The 16,151-nt window shown below is 32.7% G+C and overlaps 1 protein-coding gene across 1 annotated transcript in view; it reads right to left on the reverse strand.

Annotated features, from left to right (window-relative positions):
* LOC126883356 (uncharacterized) overlaps nucleotides 1–15,846 on the reverse strand; it is a 54,373-nt gene extending 38,527 nt beyond the window's left edge. Inside the window, exon 1 of the mRNA XM_050648815.1 lies at nucleotides 15,729–15,846. Within this exon, the coding sequence (XP_050504772.1) occupies nucleotides 15,729–15,822 (94 nt within the window). The 5' untranslated portion in view covers nucleotides 15,823–15,846. The remainder of the gene's footprint in view (nucleotides 1–15,728) is intronic.
* Between the last annotated feature and the right edge of the window lie 305 nt (nucleotides 15,847–16,151).

A 16,151-nucleotide genomic window follows, 5' to 3' on the forward strand; every position in this document is an offset into this window, starting at 1 on the left:
ATATTGCAAAAATTTGAAATTATTTTGATAAATGTAGTTTACTTGAGGACAAACTGAGCAACAGATATACTGAGAAAAAAAATTAAAACGAAAAAATGATGATTTATTGGGCAGGTTGAGAGGGAGGAGGGCTAAAATTGGGCTAAGGGTTATTTTTTAAACACATCAAACGTAAAAAAATGAAAAAATATTCAGGCTGTATTGATCTCAAAAAATATTAGGCCTGGATCCCGCGTACCAAAAAAGTTGATCAATAGCAAGCTGAAAATATCTGAATAGTTTAACGGTGTCTAGTCTGACAAACTTTTATGTAGGTATTTAAACAGGGAAAGTTTTAATTGTGAAACGTAATTTTAATTGTGGAACGTGCCATCCTGACAACTTTATGATTGTGACAACTAGCAGGTTGTTTTTAAGTTTATTCAATAGCAAATTATATAAAATATCCCTAAAAACTCAGTTATTTCAAATTATACCTACATTACCTATAAAAAACCTTGAATTAATCAATTTTGAAGTCTATAACATGGAGAAAATCCCTAAAACTACCGAACAAACCAGTTTTGCGGATTTTTGAAGATGGCGAACACGGAAAAATCTGAAAAAAGTCAGAAATATAGTTTTTGATAAAATACAAAAAACACAAAAAAATAGACATAAATCCATGACAAAAAAAATAAACGTATTAAAAAACAAAAAAAAGAGGTTATAATATGTACTTACACTCAACCTTCGGGTCCATAAAAATAGTTGTTCTGTAAAAGCCTCAGCTGTGCGTGTGAATTTTTTGTAATTTATAATTTAATAATTATTAACTATTCTAAATGGGAAATAAGCCACAATTTAACTAAAAAATGACCATTTAGAATAGTTAATTACAAAAATGCCACAAAGAAATAGCTTCAGAATAACATTCATAATTTAATTGCAAACCAACTTAAAAAAATCGAAAAATTGATATTTTTGTCTGTGGGGGAGGGGGAATAGGGGAAGTGGGCTAAAATTGCGGTGAGTCCTAATTTTTTAAAATCATATAGAACGTAAAAAAAATAAAAAAAATATTCAGGCTGTATCGACCACAAAAAATATAATTAAATCCGCAAAAATCCTTACAAAACTTTAAAAAAACATGATTTTTGGGGGGTTTAAAAGTGTTTCGCCCAATTTTTGAATATCCTAATATACTCAGTTATTTTAAATTATACATAATCTCTTAACAAAACCTTGAGTTAATCTATGTTGCAGTCTATAAAATGGAGAAAATCTTCAAAAACCCCCTAAAAAAACAGTTTTCTTAATTTTTCAAAATGGCGCACCTGATGGAAAAATCTGAAAAAATCAGAGAGATAGCTTTTGATAAAATACACACAATTCAAAAAAAATTGGACCTGCAGCCCCCTCCAAAAAAAAAAGTTATAGATTTTAAAATAGTTAAAAAAAATTTGATGTTATGTACACTCTACCTATGGGTCCATAAAAAATGTACATGTTTTGTAAAAGCCTCAGCTACACTTGTGAATTTTTTGAAATTTTTAAATCAATTGGAACCCAACTAAAAAAAAATAAATCTAAAAATCTACGTTTTTGGCTGTGGGGGGAGGAGTAAGGGGGTGGCGAGCTAAAAATCCGCGTTATCTCATTTTTTAGTTGCATAGAACGTAAAAAATTAATAAAATTGAATTCTGGGAGTGAGGGCATTGTGCCAATCTTAACGGGGGTACCCTTTATGTCCCGGCAGCATAGGAACTTTTTCATTTTGATAAATGATTGTCTCGCTATTTCTATTCGCCTCTTAATTTCTCTGGTCTGGTCGTTAGTATCAGTGAACCGAACCCCTAAATTATATTATTGTTCAATATCAAAATATATTTTTCTTCACTAAGTAGCCGGCATAATTATTTATTAGTTTCAAAACTGGCAATATCCTTATAGATCATTTTCATATCCGTCAACCTCCAAACATTCCAAACAAAAACGGCAATCTCCAAACTAAAATATTAAAAAAAAGGGAAAGAAATAATTTCTTAAGCCCCTCTTTCTGGACATCCGATCACAAACCAAATTTTATATGATTATTGATCAGTTTTATTGTTTTACTTTCATTTTGTTAGTTTCTACAGTTTTTCGCGGTTTCCCAAAATAATGGAAATGGGAGATTGCCGACTTTGGTTTTACACCCCTTATCTGTGATCTTCCTCTACTTGTTCTGTATGCATATGGTCTCCAGTGTAGCATTTTTGATGTTCCACTTATCGTCTCTGTGTCTGATGTTGTGCCCTGCAAATTTCCATTTAGATTCGGCTACTTTTTCTCTTTATCCTTGAACTTTGTAATATTTCGAATTAACTCGTTTCTTATTTTGCCCTTCAAGCGTATTTACATCTCTGTCTTTCCATTTAATTGTGGATAGTCCAAGGATCAAAATCTATATCATGCCGAAAGGCGCTTTTACCATGGGGGTGGTTGCCACCCCATCTCAAAAAACGTTCTATACATTTTTTTGATACAATTGATAGTTTTCGATTTATTCGCTATCGAAAGTATTAGTTTTATATCGAAAGAATCAATGTTTTTAATAAGTTTTCTGCTAACAACTCCAAAAGTTTTCGTTTTATAAAAACAACTTTACTTAACAAAAATGTACCTTTCAAAAAAATAAACAAAACTGTGTTTTTAAATGTTCTTTAAGGCCAATAGTAATCGAGCTATACTTTATTATATGTTGGCTCTTCTTCGTCAAATCCTAAATATTGTAGTTTCAAAGTCAAAATACGGGAAAACTATGCATTTTTTGAGGACAACTTGTTCAAACTAATTTAAAGTACTTAAAAATATCTAGCTCCAGAAATAAAAAAAGTCTCTAATCAACTATTTTTAATGGGAATAAGCCACAATTTTACCAAAAAAATGATTTTATTAACGTTTCGAAGCCTAAATCGAGTTTCGTTGTCAAAACTACTTGTAGTATTTTGTATTTTGACAACGAAACCCGATTTGGGCTTCGAAACGTTAATAAAATCATTTTTTTGGTAAAATTGTGGCTTATTCTCATTAAAAATAGTTGATTATAAAAATGCCACAAGGAAATAGCTTCAGAACAACATTAAAAAAGTCTCTAGCTCAAAAATTAAGTGACTTACAATGAAAAGAATGTCAGTCCCTATTTTTTTTTCAGCGAAAAAGTGATCGCAAGCAACCCCCTAATCACCACCCTAATTAAAATTATTCATTGACCTTATGTGTCTTTTTTATTTATGTATTATTAATAGGTTGTAGAAGTTTGACCGGCTTAGAAAAGCGAATAACGAATTTTTGTAGTTTGGAAAAAAATGGCTTTTCTTCAGAATAGCAAGAATATCATCAGAGATGTGAAAAATGTTTATATATGAAATTGTAGAATACTTAATTCTCAAGAAACTGGTTTGCAAAAATTTTTCTACGGCAGACATTGAGTGATCTATTGACAATTAAAACTTGTAATAACATGCTAAAACCACCTTTACCAACCTTTTCAAAGTCACCTCTTTTTGCGACTGAGGATTTTTAAAATGTTTAATATTAATAGGCTTATAGATCTTGTAAAAACCTACCAAATTATTTTTTACCAAACTTTCTAAGATAAAAAGTAAAAAGTTACGGTTAAAAAATCAATATATTTTTTGAAAAAAAAATAAGGAGAAATCCAATTGGAAGCATAATAATGTAAATTAGCGGTGTTTTTAGTCATTGACCTTATGATGTATATTAATGTGTATTTTATGTGTATTATTAATAGATTCTAGAAGTTTGACTGGCTTAGAATGATTAGTTTTTAAAAAACTGGAGTTAAAAGCGAATAACAAATTTTTGTAGTTTGGTACAAAATGTCATTTTCTTCAGAATAGAAAGATTAGCATCAGAGATACGAAAAAATGTTTCAATATAAAATTGTAGGTTATTTAATTCCCAAGAACTTGGTTTGAAAAAAATTTTTCTACCGCAAAAATTGAGTGAATCGTAATTGAGTATATCGAAAAACATTGATTTTTTCTATTCAAAACTAACACTTTCGATAGCGAATAAATCAAAAACTATTAATTTTATCAAAAAAATGTGTAGAACATTTTTTGTTTAGAATGAATGTTATTATCAACTTTTGTAGTCAAAATATAATAAAAAATGTCCATCCTCGAGATGGAGTGGTAACCACCCCCATGGTAAAAGCGCCTTTCGGAATCATATATATTTTGATCCTTGGACTATCCACTACTTATTATCAAATTTTCAAACAAATCGATCCATTCTGTAAAATTTCGAGGTGAAAAGGTTTGGTTCCTGGCCTAGCAGTTTTATTCTGGTTGTAGCATTTCTGTAGATGTTGTCTATTAATTCTGTGTATCGGTAGTCAATGCTGCTACTGTGTAGTGAGCTTTTTATAGCCCAGTGCTCAACACTGTCAAAGGCTTTTTCAAACTTAACAAAAGCGATGAAAATCGGTATGTTATATTCATTGGTTTTTTCTATAAGAATCTTCATTGTCAAGAGGTGGTCACAGGTGCTAAAACCTTTCCCAAATCCTGCTTCCTCTTTTGATTGATACCCTTCTAATTTTAATAATAAGCGGTTTGAGATTATTAAGGTAAACAATTTATAAATCGTATTGGGAAGGGTTATTGGTCGGTAATTATTTAAATCAGATTTTCCCCTTTTTGTATAACAGGATTGTAATTGACTCATTCCCATCACTGGGGATCGTTTTTAAATATTAACAATAAAGTGGAAGTGAATAATTTTTCAAACATAATTTAATAAGGCAGTAAGCGTATGCCGCATCGATCTCTGTGTTACATGTCGCTACGCTTCTGAGGATTATACACCTCCTTGTCATTTTCATTTCGTTCACCTGGTTCAGCGTTATTAGTATCAGCATAAATGGCAAGACATGGCGATAAAATGCTAGAAGATATTTCCCTAAAGGTTAATTGAGTCGAAGATCGTTTACGCCTTGATAATGTTTCTTCTAAAATGTGTTCCCGCCATAAACTCGAGCGGCCTGGACCTAATGGGGTGTGCAACTGGAAACGGTGTCAAAACTTTTTATTTTCCGTGATGAATGTGTATATTAAAGCAAGAGCTTTCTAATTTGTTCCTCTTTTAAGGGATTCGCTTGTTTCTGGCGTAAATTAAATACAAAATATCCGGCAGATGAGTTCTAAATTTCTGTTTTAAATAACTGAAAGTAATTTTTATCATTATTTATTATTAGTATGTAGTTACTAGATTTTTTACTTCTCTGTTTGATATTGCTTATGTTCGTCTATTAATTGGGTCATTTGTTTGCAGCCACTTTTGATATGTTTGTTTCTTGTTGTGTACCGCATTATCGATCTCATTTGTTCACCACAATGGGGCATCCTTTTTGTTCCTTGAAATGGTGCCGAGTGCTTCATAAGTTGCTTCATTGATTTTATTTATTGTCTCTTGATATATATTCTGGACTGAGTAGAAGATCACGTTTGTTAATTTTTGGCTAAGCCATAACTGCATAACTTATATAAAAATTATGTTTAGTCTTTTTGCAGTGCATGAGTATTTTATTTGGGTGGATTCATTTCCAGTGGCTTAGGTTGTGCTGGTTGGTTTTCATAATAGTGGTCGCAGTCGATACTGTAGGTATCATTGATCTTACCTTATAATGATCAGTTCTGCACTCCGATCCTCTTAATACCACTACGTCTTCTACTTGTATCTATGTTTCTTGTTACGTTATAATGTTATAATATAATCTATTATAATTGACTAGGCGTTTCTCGTTGATTGCACCCAGATATATTTATGTATGTTTTTATGTTGACAGAATCCGTTTAGGGTTTTTAGAGAGTATTGTTCACGGAAGTCGATTACCTGTTTTCCATTTTTATTTGATTTAGCGCTCCCTTAATTTTCCTACAACTTTGACATTTGTTTTTTTTTCCTTGTCCAAGCATTAAAATCTACTAGCGGTAAAATTTATTTGCGGCTATTGATATTTTCAATAAGTTCTGATAATTTTTCTTAGAATTTTGTTTATTTATTTTTGATCAACTTTCTGGTGGCCTTCCCTTTCCACATAATATATACTCGATTCATTATTTCATCGATTTGTTTCATTCTTTACAGGTTTCCTTTTTTGCCAAGTTTTTTTATCAATATTTATACCCCCACTTGTGCTCTCTTGTCTTTCTCTACTTCAGTATAAATATGTATAAAACCTACTGTCTTCAATACCTTGGTCTTTATTGTTTTTTTTTTCGGTAAGAACTGTGATATCTAATTTTATTTTTTACTTCTGCTATAACTTCGTCTGACTTGATTGGTCACCCTTAGATATTCCATGTGTTTACCTATACTCAAAATCCTTGTTTGTTTAAAAAATATTATCTGTGAAATATTTCAAACCAAAAAATATTTCCTGGGAAAGTAAATGCGGTAACGGGCTCGGATGACGCCCCGGATCTCGAAATCTCAGATGCTCAAAAAATCAAGAGGACCAAAACTTTCAAGTACATAGGCTCCACTATTTCTAGAGACGGCACTATAACTGAAGATATAAAGAACAGGCTAGGTCAAACCAGAGACTGCATGAGACAATTAAATGGAGTATTATGGGACACACATACAACAAAGACCACGAAAAAAAAAGGATCCTTAACACCCTAGTCAGAAGTATTATGTAGACCGGTCTAGTTAGACTCAAAAATAGGAGTGAGGCTACAATAATTACCATCAAGCTGAAAATTGGCAGGATTGTTCAAAATACCATCATAAATGAAATCTAAAAAGTCCTCATAAATCCGACCCCTGCTAAAAAATTTACGCGGGGTCAAAGGTCACCAAATATGGTTTTTAGCGATTTTCAGCGAAACGGTAAGTTTTATCGTAAAATTAGTTCTAACAAAAAATGTAGATTAGATAATTATCTATAAAAAATACCTTACTAGTTTTTTTCCTACGAGGCACTGTTTTTGAGATACAACGATTCAAAGAGTTGAAAGACTTCTAATCGTCATAATATTATATGTATGTATTAGTACACCAGGTATATACATCACTGAAGCTGTAATACAAGTAAACATAATATTCTACGGTCAACTTAACTTATATTACACATAATAATATAAGATTATAAATATGATAATGTTTCTACTATACAGCTTGCGGTCTACCGAGGGATGCAATCCATAAGCTGTATTATATTACAGTGCCAACAAAAAAATCTTTACAAAGTGAATGTAACGCGAAAATAATAAGAATTATTTGAATTTTACGGCTTAATCCCAACAAGAATACACAACAAATGACAAAGTATTAACTTATAATAATTATTTTTATTTATGTGCCTTAGTTCAATTTGCAAAGATGGGTTTTGTCGGAATAAACACGTTCGTCAGCTAATCTAATCACTCTACATATTCTCTTCTCCGAAGGGTTTGAACATAATAATGAAAGACAACTTTCTAGGCAAAATGTTTATTGCTAAGTACTAATAAATACTTATGCAAATTACACCGTAATTTTCCTGGGTGGCGAAATCCTTCAGATAGATGACACCCTCGAGGTATTAATTAGTCTTGAGTACTACTCCGGAGTGAAAATACGTGTTAAACCTATATTTTTTTTATCGTGTATTTCGTGTTATTTTCATTGTTATAACAAAAATGTCAGAATATTGTTTTATTTGCGCGTATTTGCGCGTAGTATTTGACGTAATGATAATTGAAACAGCCATAGAGCAATTCAATTTAACAAATACAACTATTGTTGTAGGTGAAGATGTAGACTTGCTCGTATTACTCACTGGTAGAACTCCAATCGAAAAAACTATCTTTTTTTTAAACCTGGAAAAGCTCAACACCAATCGGAAATATATTCATCGAAAAGTTTATCTACTTTTGCAAAATGTCAAAATTATATACTATTTTTACACGCAATAACTGGCTGTGATACGACATCTGCATTTTTCAGGAGAGGTAAAACGACTGTTTTTAAAATGTTTGAAAAACAAGATTTACTTGAATGTGCTGAAGTTTAAAAAAAAACTAATTCAACTCCACAAGAAGTTATTTCCAACGGAATTAGCTTTCTTCTCTCTATGTATGGAGCGCCTAAGAAAACTACGTGCTTAGATAAGTTTCGATATGCATGTTTTTTTAAAAGTACTCGAAACAAAAAACAAGTGCAGTTATCTTGTCTTCCTCCAACCTCAGCGGCTGCTCATCAACATCTTTTTCGGGTATATTACCAAGTTCAAGTGTGGCTTGGTTATCAGCTAGATCCAAAAGACTGGGAATGGAAATTAATCGACAGTTAATTAGAACCAATTCAAACTTTACTCCCCCCTGCGCCGGAAAAACTCCTGAACACAATTTTTTGCAACTGTAAAAAGGATGTAGCGCTAAATGTGGTTGCAAAAAAGTTGGACTGTTTTGTTCGGTAGCATGCACTAATTGTCAAAACCGGTCGTGCTCCAATGTTGAATCACCAACAATTGAGGATTCATTTGATTCTATCGAGGAGCCATGCAATGTGTCATTATTGGGACAATTTACTTGCACCCAGGATGAACAAGAAGAAGAAGAAGAAGAAGAAGAAAAAGAAGAAGAAGAACTAGAAGATGAAGAAGAGGAAGAAGAACAATGAGAAGAAGAACAAAGGAAGCAGAAGTATTAGAGAATTATGAACCAGTTTGATAAATTTCCCTTTTTTTTAATTTATACCGCTTTATATAAAGTTTAATCATTTTTAACCCTTGCCAATATCAATTATTAAATAGCTTTAAATTAAACAGAATCATAACAGATCCGTAGAATAGGCCTACTGGGGAAACCACGTTAAAAAAACGCGCTAAATACACTACCTCAAAAGTGGTGTGGAAACGTGTGCGCATATTATGACGATTCCCACTTTTTGAATCGTTATATCTCAAAAACGGTGGCTCCCAGGAAAAAAGTAATAAGATATTTTTTATAGATAATTATCTAATCTATATTTTTTGTTAGCACTAATTTTACCATAAAACTTACCGTTTCGCTGAAAATCGCTAAAAACCATATTTGGTGACCTTTGACCCCGCGTAAAATTTTTAGCAGGGGTCGGATTTATGAGGACTTTTTAGATTTCATTTATGATGGTATTTTTAACAATCCTGCCAATTTTCAGCTTGATGGTAATTTTTGTAGCCTCGGATGCGTAAGTTGACCGGAGTATATGACGTATGGAGCAGAGAATTGGATAGTCAACTAAAGATAACAGAACAAAATATTAGGGTCACAAGGGCAGATCAAATCCGAAGGGAAGAGATAAGAAGAAGAATCTCAGTAGAATAAGACATTATTACCTACACCGAATAAAAGCGTCTTATATGGTATGGTCATGTCAAAAGGGCACTACCCGATAATTAGAGTTACTGACTGGAGCCTGATAGGAAGACGCAAATGAGGAAGACCCAGAAGATCGTTACGGGAAGTAGATCAAGCCATGGAAAGGAGAAATCTAAAAGAAGGCAGCTGGAACAACTAGGATGAATGGAGAAACCGGTTGAGGGAGGGCAGGCAGCGGCAGCTGTAGAAACCCGATATAGGTATAAAGTAATTCTAAAATAAAGTAGGTAATTTTAAAAAAACAAGCATCTATAACCTAATAGTTAGAATATGGCAAGCAGAAGAACTGCCCGAGGATTGGAAAGAAGGCAGAATTATACCAATATTTAAGAAAGGAGAAGTAACAAACTGTAACAATTATAGAGCAATATCTCTACTGAGTACAACATATAAAATTCTAACAGCCCTCATCAAACAAAAACTTAATCAATTCACAGAGAAAAAAATTGGGGACTACCAGCAAGGATTCAGAGAAGGCAGATCCACTACAGATGCGATCCACATAGTTACACAAACAATCGAAAAATGCCACGAACACAACATAGAACTCCACATCCTCTTCGTAGACTTCAGACAAGCCTTTGACTGTATTGGAAGACATAAATTATTTATTGAAATGAAAAAGCAAGATATACCAGCAAAATTAATCAGATTAACAAAAATGACCATGGATGGAGCTCGAGCCAAAGTAACAACAGAAGAAGGTAGCACAAAATCAATTGCAATAGAAACAGGAGTGCGACAAGGCGACTCCCTGTCAACCACATTATTCAACATAGCACTAGAAGGAACAGTCAAGGCCAGCAAAATTAAAGGAACTATAGCCCACTCCTCAACACAAATAGTTGCATATGCAGATGATTTAGTTCTTATGGGAAGAGACAAGGAAAGATTAAAAGAAGCAGTAACAATCCTGGCAAAAGAAGCACGGAAAAGAGGTCTAGATATTAACGAAGGAAAAACAAAATATCTACTCTGCTCTAGAAGAGAAGATAACAGGATGAGAGAAATCAAAATAGAAGACTACACTTTTGAAAGAGTCCAACAATTTAAATATTTGGGAGTAATAGTGAATGGCCAAAACAAGAGAAGTGAAGAAGTAACGGAACGAATACTAACAGGCAACAAAACATACTGGAGATATCATAGGCTTATGAAGGACAAGAACTTATCCAGAAATACAAAACTGAAAATATACAGAGTTGCAATCAGACCAGTAGTTACGTACGCAGCTGAGACAATGTGCCTCACGGAAAAAGATGAAGAAAAATTGAGAATATTCGAAAGGAAAATCCTCAGACGCATTATGGGCCCGATAAGAATGGACAACGGAGAAATGAGAAGAAGAATGAACCATGAACTAAGAGACATAATGAAGGGAGAAGATATAGTTAGATTTATTGAATCACAGAGGCTGAGATGGCTGGGACACATAGAAAGAAGGAAAAACGACCGACTGATTAAGAAGATCACCAAATGGAAACCGGCAACTGAAAGACCAAGAGGAAGACCCAGAGAGAGATGGGAGGACCAGGTCATGAGAGATATCAAAATTCTGGAAGTGAGAAACTGGAGGGAACTATGCACATATCGAAATGAGTGGAAGAAAATAGTAACGAAAGCCAAGTCATACAACAAACTTTGACAACATACAAGTGGAATGCGGAGTGATTCACCGCAATAAGCGAATCTGAGAGCTCTAAGTAAGAGCGGCAAACATTCCACCTGGAATGAAAAGCCCTGATGATGATGAATTCTAAAAATAATAGGCATAAGTCAAGAAAAATTAACACGTATAGATTTGATTTTCAAATAAAAAATAATTTTTTTGTAAAATTTATCGTTAAAAAATATTATTTATAACTATAATACATAAATATTTAAGTTACTCATCATATCATAACATCATAATCATCACGTAGCGATACAACCCTTAGTGGGTCCTGGCTGACTGTACAAATTTCTTCCGATTTCTTCGGCCTTCCATCAACCTAGGGTCAAATGGAATGTTCATTTTCATCTGATTGGATGTTATCTCTCCATCGCATTCTGGGACGCCTGAGTGGTCTTTTGCCTGTAGGAATCTCCTCCCATACCAGTGTTACAAGTCTCTCGTTATGAAGTCTGTGCACGTGGCCTGTCCATCTTAGTCGCTGTGATTTAATTTCTTGGACAATATCGGTGTCATTGCAGAGTGCTTTTAATTCGATGTTGGTTCTGATCCTATACTGGTTTGTGTTAATGTCGTGGTGAGGTCCGAAAATTTTTCTAAGTATTTTTCGTTCAAAACGTCTGAGCTTTTCTTCGTTTGATTTGGTCATGGTCCACGTTTCGCATCCATATGTTAGTACTGGTCTGACGATGGATTTATAAATTTTGATCTTAGAACTTCTTGTAAGATTTTTTGATCTTATAAGCTTATCCAGTGCGAATAGATAGCGATTTGCTGATTGGATTCTGTCTTTTATTTCTTCAGTAACATCGTTGTCAGCTGTAATTACGGCCCCCAGATATTTAAAACGTTGTACTCTTTCGAAATTGAAGGTGTTGACTGCCACATTTTGTCCTATCCTGTCTCTTCGTGTCGTTCTATTTATACACATATATTTCGTCTTCTCTTCATTAATCCTCAGCCTTACTTCGCTCCATCATATCATAGCCTTTACTACTAATAATACACTGCAACAAAATTAACTCTTCTTCTTAAGGTACCGAGACCGCTTGTCGATCGTTGGCTCTCATGTTGCCCAGCATATTAACAATCATTGTCTTATTTACAGCCGCACGAAATAGTTCAGTGCTAGTTTTCCCAAACCATTGGCGTAGGTTTTTAAGCCAAGAAGTTGTACGGCGGCCCACACTTCTTTTTCCCATTAGTTTACCTTGCATGACAAGGTGAAGTATGTCATATTTTTCTGGGTGACGCATTATATGACCAAAGTATTCCAATTTGCGCCTTTTAACCGTGTTCACTACTTCGCAACTTTTATTCAAACGTTGCAAAACCCTTTCGTTTGTGACTCTTTCTACCCAACTGATCTTCAGGATACGGCGGTAGACCCACATTTCAAATGCTTCTAGGTTTTTTAAAAGCGATTCTGTCAGTGTCCATGCTTCGACCCCGTAAAGTAGTACTGGGAATATATAACATCGGACCATTCTTATGCGAAGTTCCAAATTTAGATCATGACTGCACAGGATTTTCTTAAATTTCATAAGACTTGTTCTTGCTTTGGCAATTCTACTTTTTATTTCAGTACTAGGGTTCGAGCTTTCATTAATATAGCACCATAACAAAATTAACGCACCACCTTAAAAATGGGATATTTTTGATATCTCGTATTTCCTAAACCTGTTGTCCGATTTGAGTTATTTTTGTAGTATAGGTATTATAGCTTTATTCTTTAAGAATATCTATGTAATAATATTATTGCTATACAGCTAAGTGTCATTGTATACCGGGTGTAACAATGATAGTGGGTTTTTTCCTCAAAGTTTGGAACACCGTGTGGAATATTCTAGAGTATATAAAATATTGAAATTAAAACTCAACTGTAGCCTTAGGCGTTCTTAACATTTTCCTTTTTGATTAATTCGCTTATGTTAGATAATAAAAAGTTAAGTACTTTAACAACTAGCAATGTTATTCATCAATACAGGGTGTTTCTAAATAAGTGCGACAAACTATATGGAGTAATTCTGCATGAAAAAATAATGACCGTTTGCTTTATAAATATATGTCCGCAAATGTTTTGTTTCCGAGATACAGGGTGTTGAATTTTTTCTTACAAACTGACGATTTTTTTATTGCTCTAAAACTTGTTGAGATATGCAAATGAAGTTTGGTAGGTTTTAAGAGGTAGTTATTGCGCATGTTTTGACATACAATTAAGAATTTTATATTCACCATTGGCGTGCATACGGGATGTATCTAAAATGTTTATACCTGTATGCACGCCAATGGTGAATACAAAAATTCTTAATTGTATGTCAACAAATGCGCAATAACTACCTCTTAAAACCTATCAAGTTTTATTTGCATATCTCAACCAGTTTTAGAGTAATAAAAAAATCGTCAGTTTGTAAGATAAAATTCAACATTCCGTATCTTGGAAACAAAGCATTTGCTGACATATGTTTATAAAACAAACGGTCATTATTTTTTCATGCAGAATTACTCCTTAAAGTTTGCCGCACTTATTTAGAAACACCCTGTATTGATGAATAACATTGCTAGTTGTTAAAGTACCTAACTTTTTTATTATCTAACATAAGCGAATTAATCAAACAGGAGAATGTTAAGAAAGATTAAGGCTACAGTTGAGTTTTAATTTCAATATTTTATGTACGCTAGAATATTCCACAGGGTGTTCCAAACTTTGAGGAAAAAACACATTATCATTTTTACACCCGGTATACAATGACCCTTACCTGTTTAGCAATAATATTATTACATCGATATTCTTGAAGAATAAAGCTATAATACCTATACTATAAAAATCACTCCAATCGGAACAGGTTTAGGAAATACGAGACATAAAAAATATCCCATTTTTAAGGTGTTGCGTTAATTTTGATGCTTAGTTTAAGAGAAGAGTAATTTTTTCAAAATAAATATTTATTTCAAATTGTTTAAATAAATTAAGTACTGGGTTTAATAAAAAAAAAACAAAAACTAACGAATTGAGTCTTTATAACCTATGCAACCAGGTACCCTAAGTTAAAAAAAGAATACAAAACTTCGTTGATTAGAACCTGAGATATTGCAACTTTTATAAATTTGAAGTTATGAATTCAGTTTTTAAATAAACCAAATAAAAATCGCTTCGCTTTTAAATCCTTCATCTTTAGCGCCTCATAGACTAATTATTGTTAAAGAAAAACTAAAATTTTATTTCAAACTTAAATTGTGGCTTACTCCCAAATAAAATAGTAAATTGCATATGGTGTCACAAGGAAATAGCTTCAGAACAATATTAGGGAAAAAAGAAATAGGTTCATAGATAAAATAAAAATAAATAAATATATAGATACAAATAAATTTAAGGGAAATATCATGCTTAATTAAGTGTGAATGCTGTTTATGGGGGACGGGTACGGTTTGAAAAATTTGAAATTTTTGATTTTTTTATTATTTTAAATGAAAGTACATAAATAAATAAATAAATAAACTTCAAGAATACTTTCTAAAATTTTCAGCTTGACCGGAGTAAAATTACCGGAAGTAAAGCATGTTTAATATCCCTGCCTTCGACTCGCTTTGCAGTAGCTTGAGCGTAGTGAGATACGTTCAACATCTGTTCCCGTCTCTTTTGTAAATTACTCTGCGATTCAAAACATATTCCAGCGTGCATCACTTTACGATTTGACAGAAAAAAACAAATTGAAATAAAAGTTGTCAAACCAAACGCGTTTTTCTCAAAACTGCTTTTTTCAAGGCGGTGGACATTGTAACTCAAAAACTACCTACTTGACAGATCCACTTAAAATTTTTCATAGATGTTCTTTAGACATTTCGTAAGGTAACTCTGTCGAGATATGTTTTGGTTAACAATAATAAATATGTTGATTTTCACCCTTTTTTACAAAAATTACGTTATTTTGACTTGTATTTTGAGTGATATCAAAAACTCAAAAAACGTTAAAACTAAAAAAACTCAACAGCGTTACCTCAAGAAACTCATAAACTAATAAAATATTTTTGAATTTTGTTTTTCATATGATCCATTGACGAGTTCTACTGTAAAATCCATATTTTGGAGCTGCCTGTAAAAATTTGCCACCGTTGGCTTATTTTTCAATATTTGGTCTTGAATTTTTTTTTTAATAATTTTTGAATTGTACTGAATATATTTATTTAATTTAAAAATAAAATAATTTTACCATAATTTCAAACAAAATTCAAGAATAGGTGCATGAAATGTTGATTTCAAACCATGCCCTCCTTAAATAAAATTAGTAAAAAGTTAAAAATTCGAATATCTTAAGGTAAGAAATATTGCGACCCTTGGTAGTAGACCAAAAATATTTTGTGGCCCTTACTAAAAGAAGTTTGCCCACCCCTGTTGTAAAACAATAGAATATCTATATATTATCTTTTAAACAAACTAAAAAGTTAAAACAAATTTAATGGACTTGATGGCGTAAAAATTGACAATATAGAGCAAAAATTAGTATTAAGGGGTCACCTTTGGTTAAAATTGGCCTTACAAACGCAATAATGTATAAAATAGAGTAAAAATTAATGTGAAAGGGTCACTTTTGGTTAAAATTGGCTTACTAACGTAAAAGTTGGATAAAACAGAGTACAAATTAATAATACAGGGTTACCTTTGGTTAAAAATCTGTGCTCACTCAATTCACTGTTGTCATCGTCGTTTTCACCCATCATGTCAAATTCGCACCACATAATATGCTCCACCATTTTTTCTTCGGATCTTTTATATACCAACCTACCATTGTACCTACGCCTTCAACTAATGATACATTAATTTACTATTTCTATTAGAAATAATTGAAGATCGTTATAGATCTATGGGCCTAGGGTAGGACTTCTAATTTTTCAAAGGGGTCTTCGAATAAAAATTTTTAAAATTTTGGCAATTATGAGATTGTTATATGAAGCATTTAAATGGTTCTTTTTCTTCTTCTTTCCAGCTCTACAATTCTAAGTGAGTATTAGCGGGGTTTATTATTTCCACCACTCTTGCCAGTCTTCTGCAGCCATTATCACCATAGATCACCTTATTGCAT

This window comes from Diabrotica virgifera, chromosome 4, assembly GCF_917563875.1.
Source record: "Diabrotica virgifera virgifera chromosome 4, PGI_DIABVI_V3a".
NCBI classification, from domain to species: Eukaryota; Metazoa; Arthropoda; class Insecta; order Coleoptera; family Chrysomelidae; genus Diabrotica; species Diabrotica virgifera.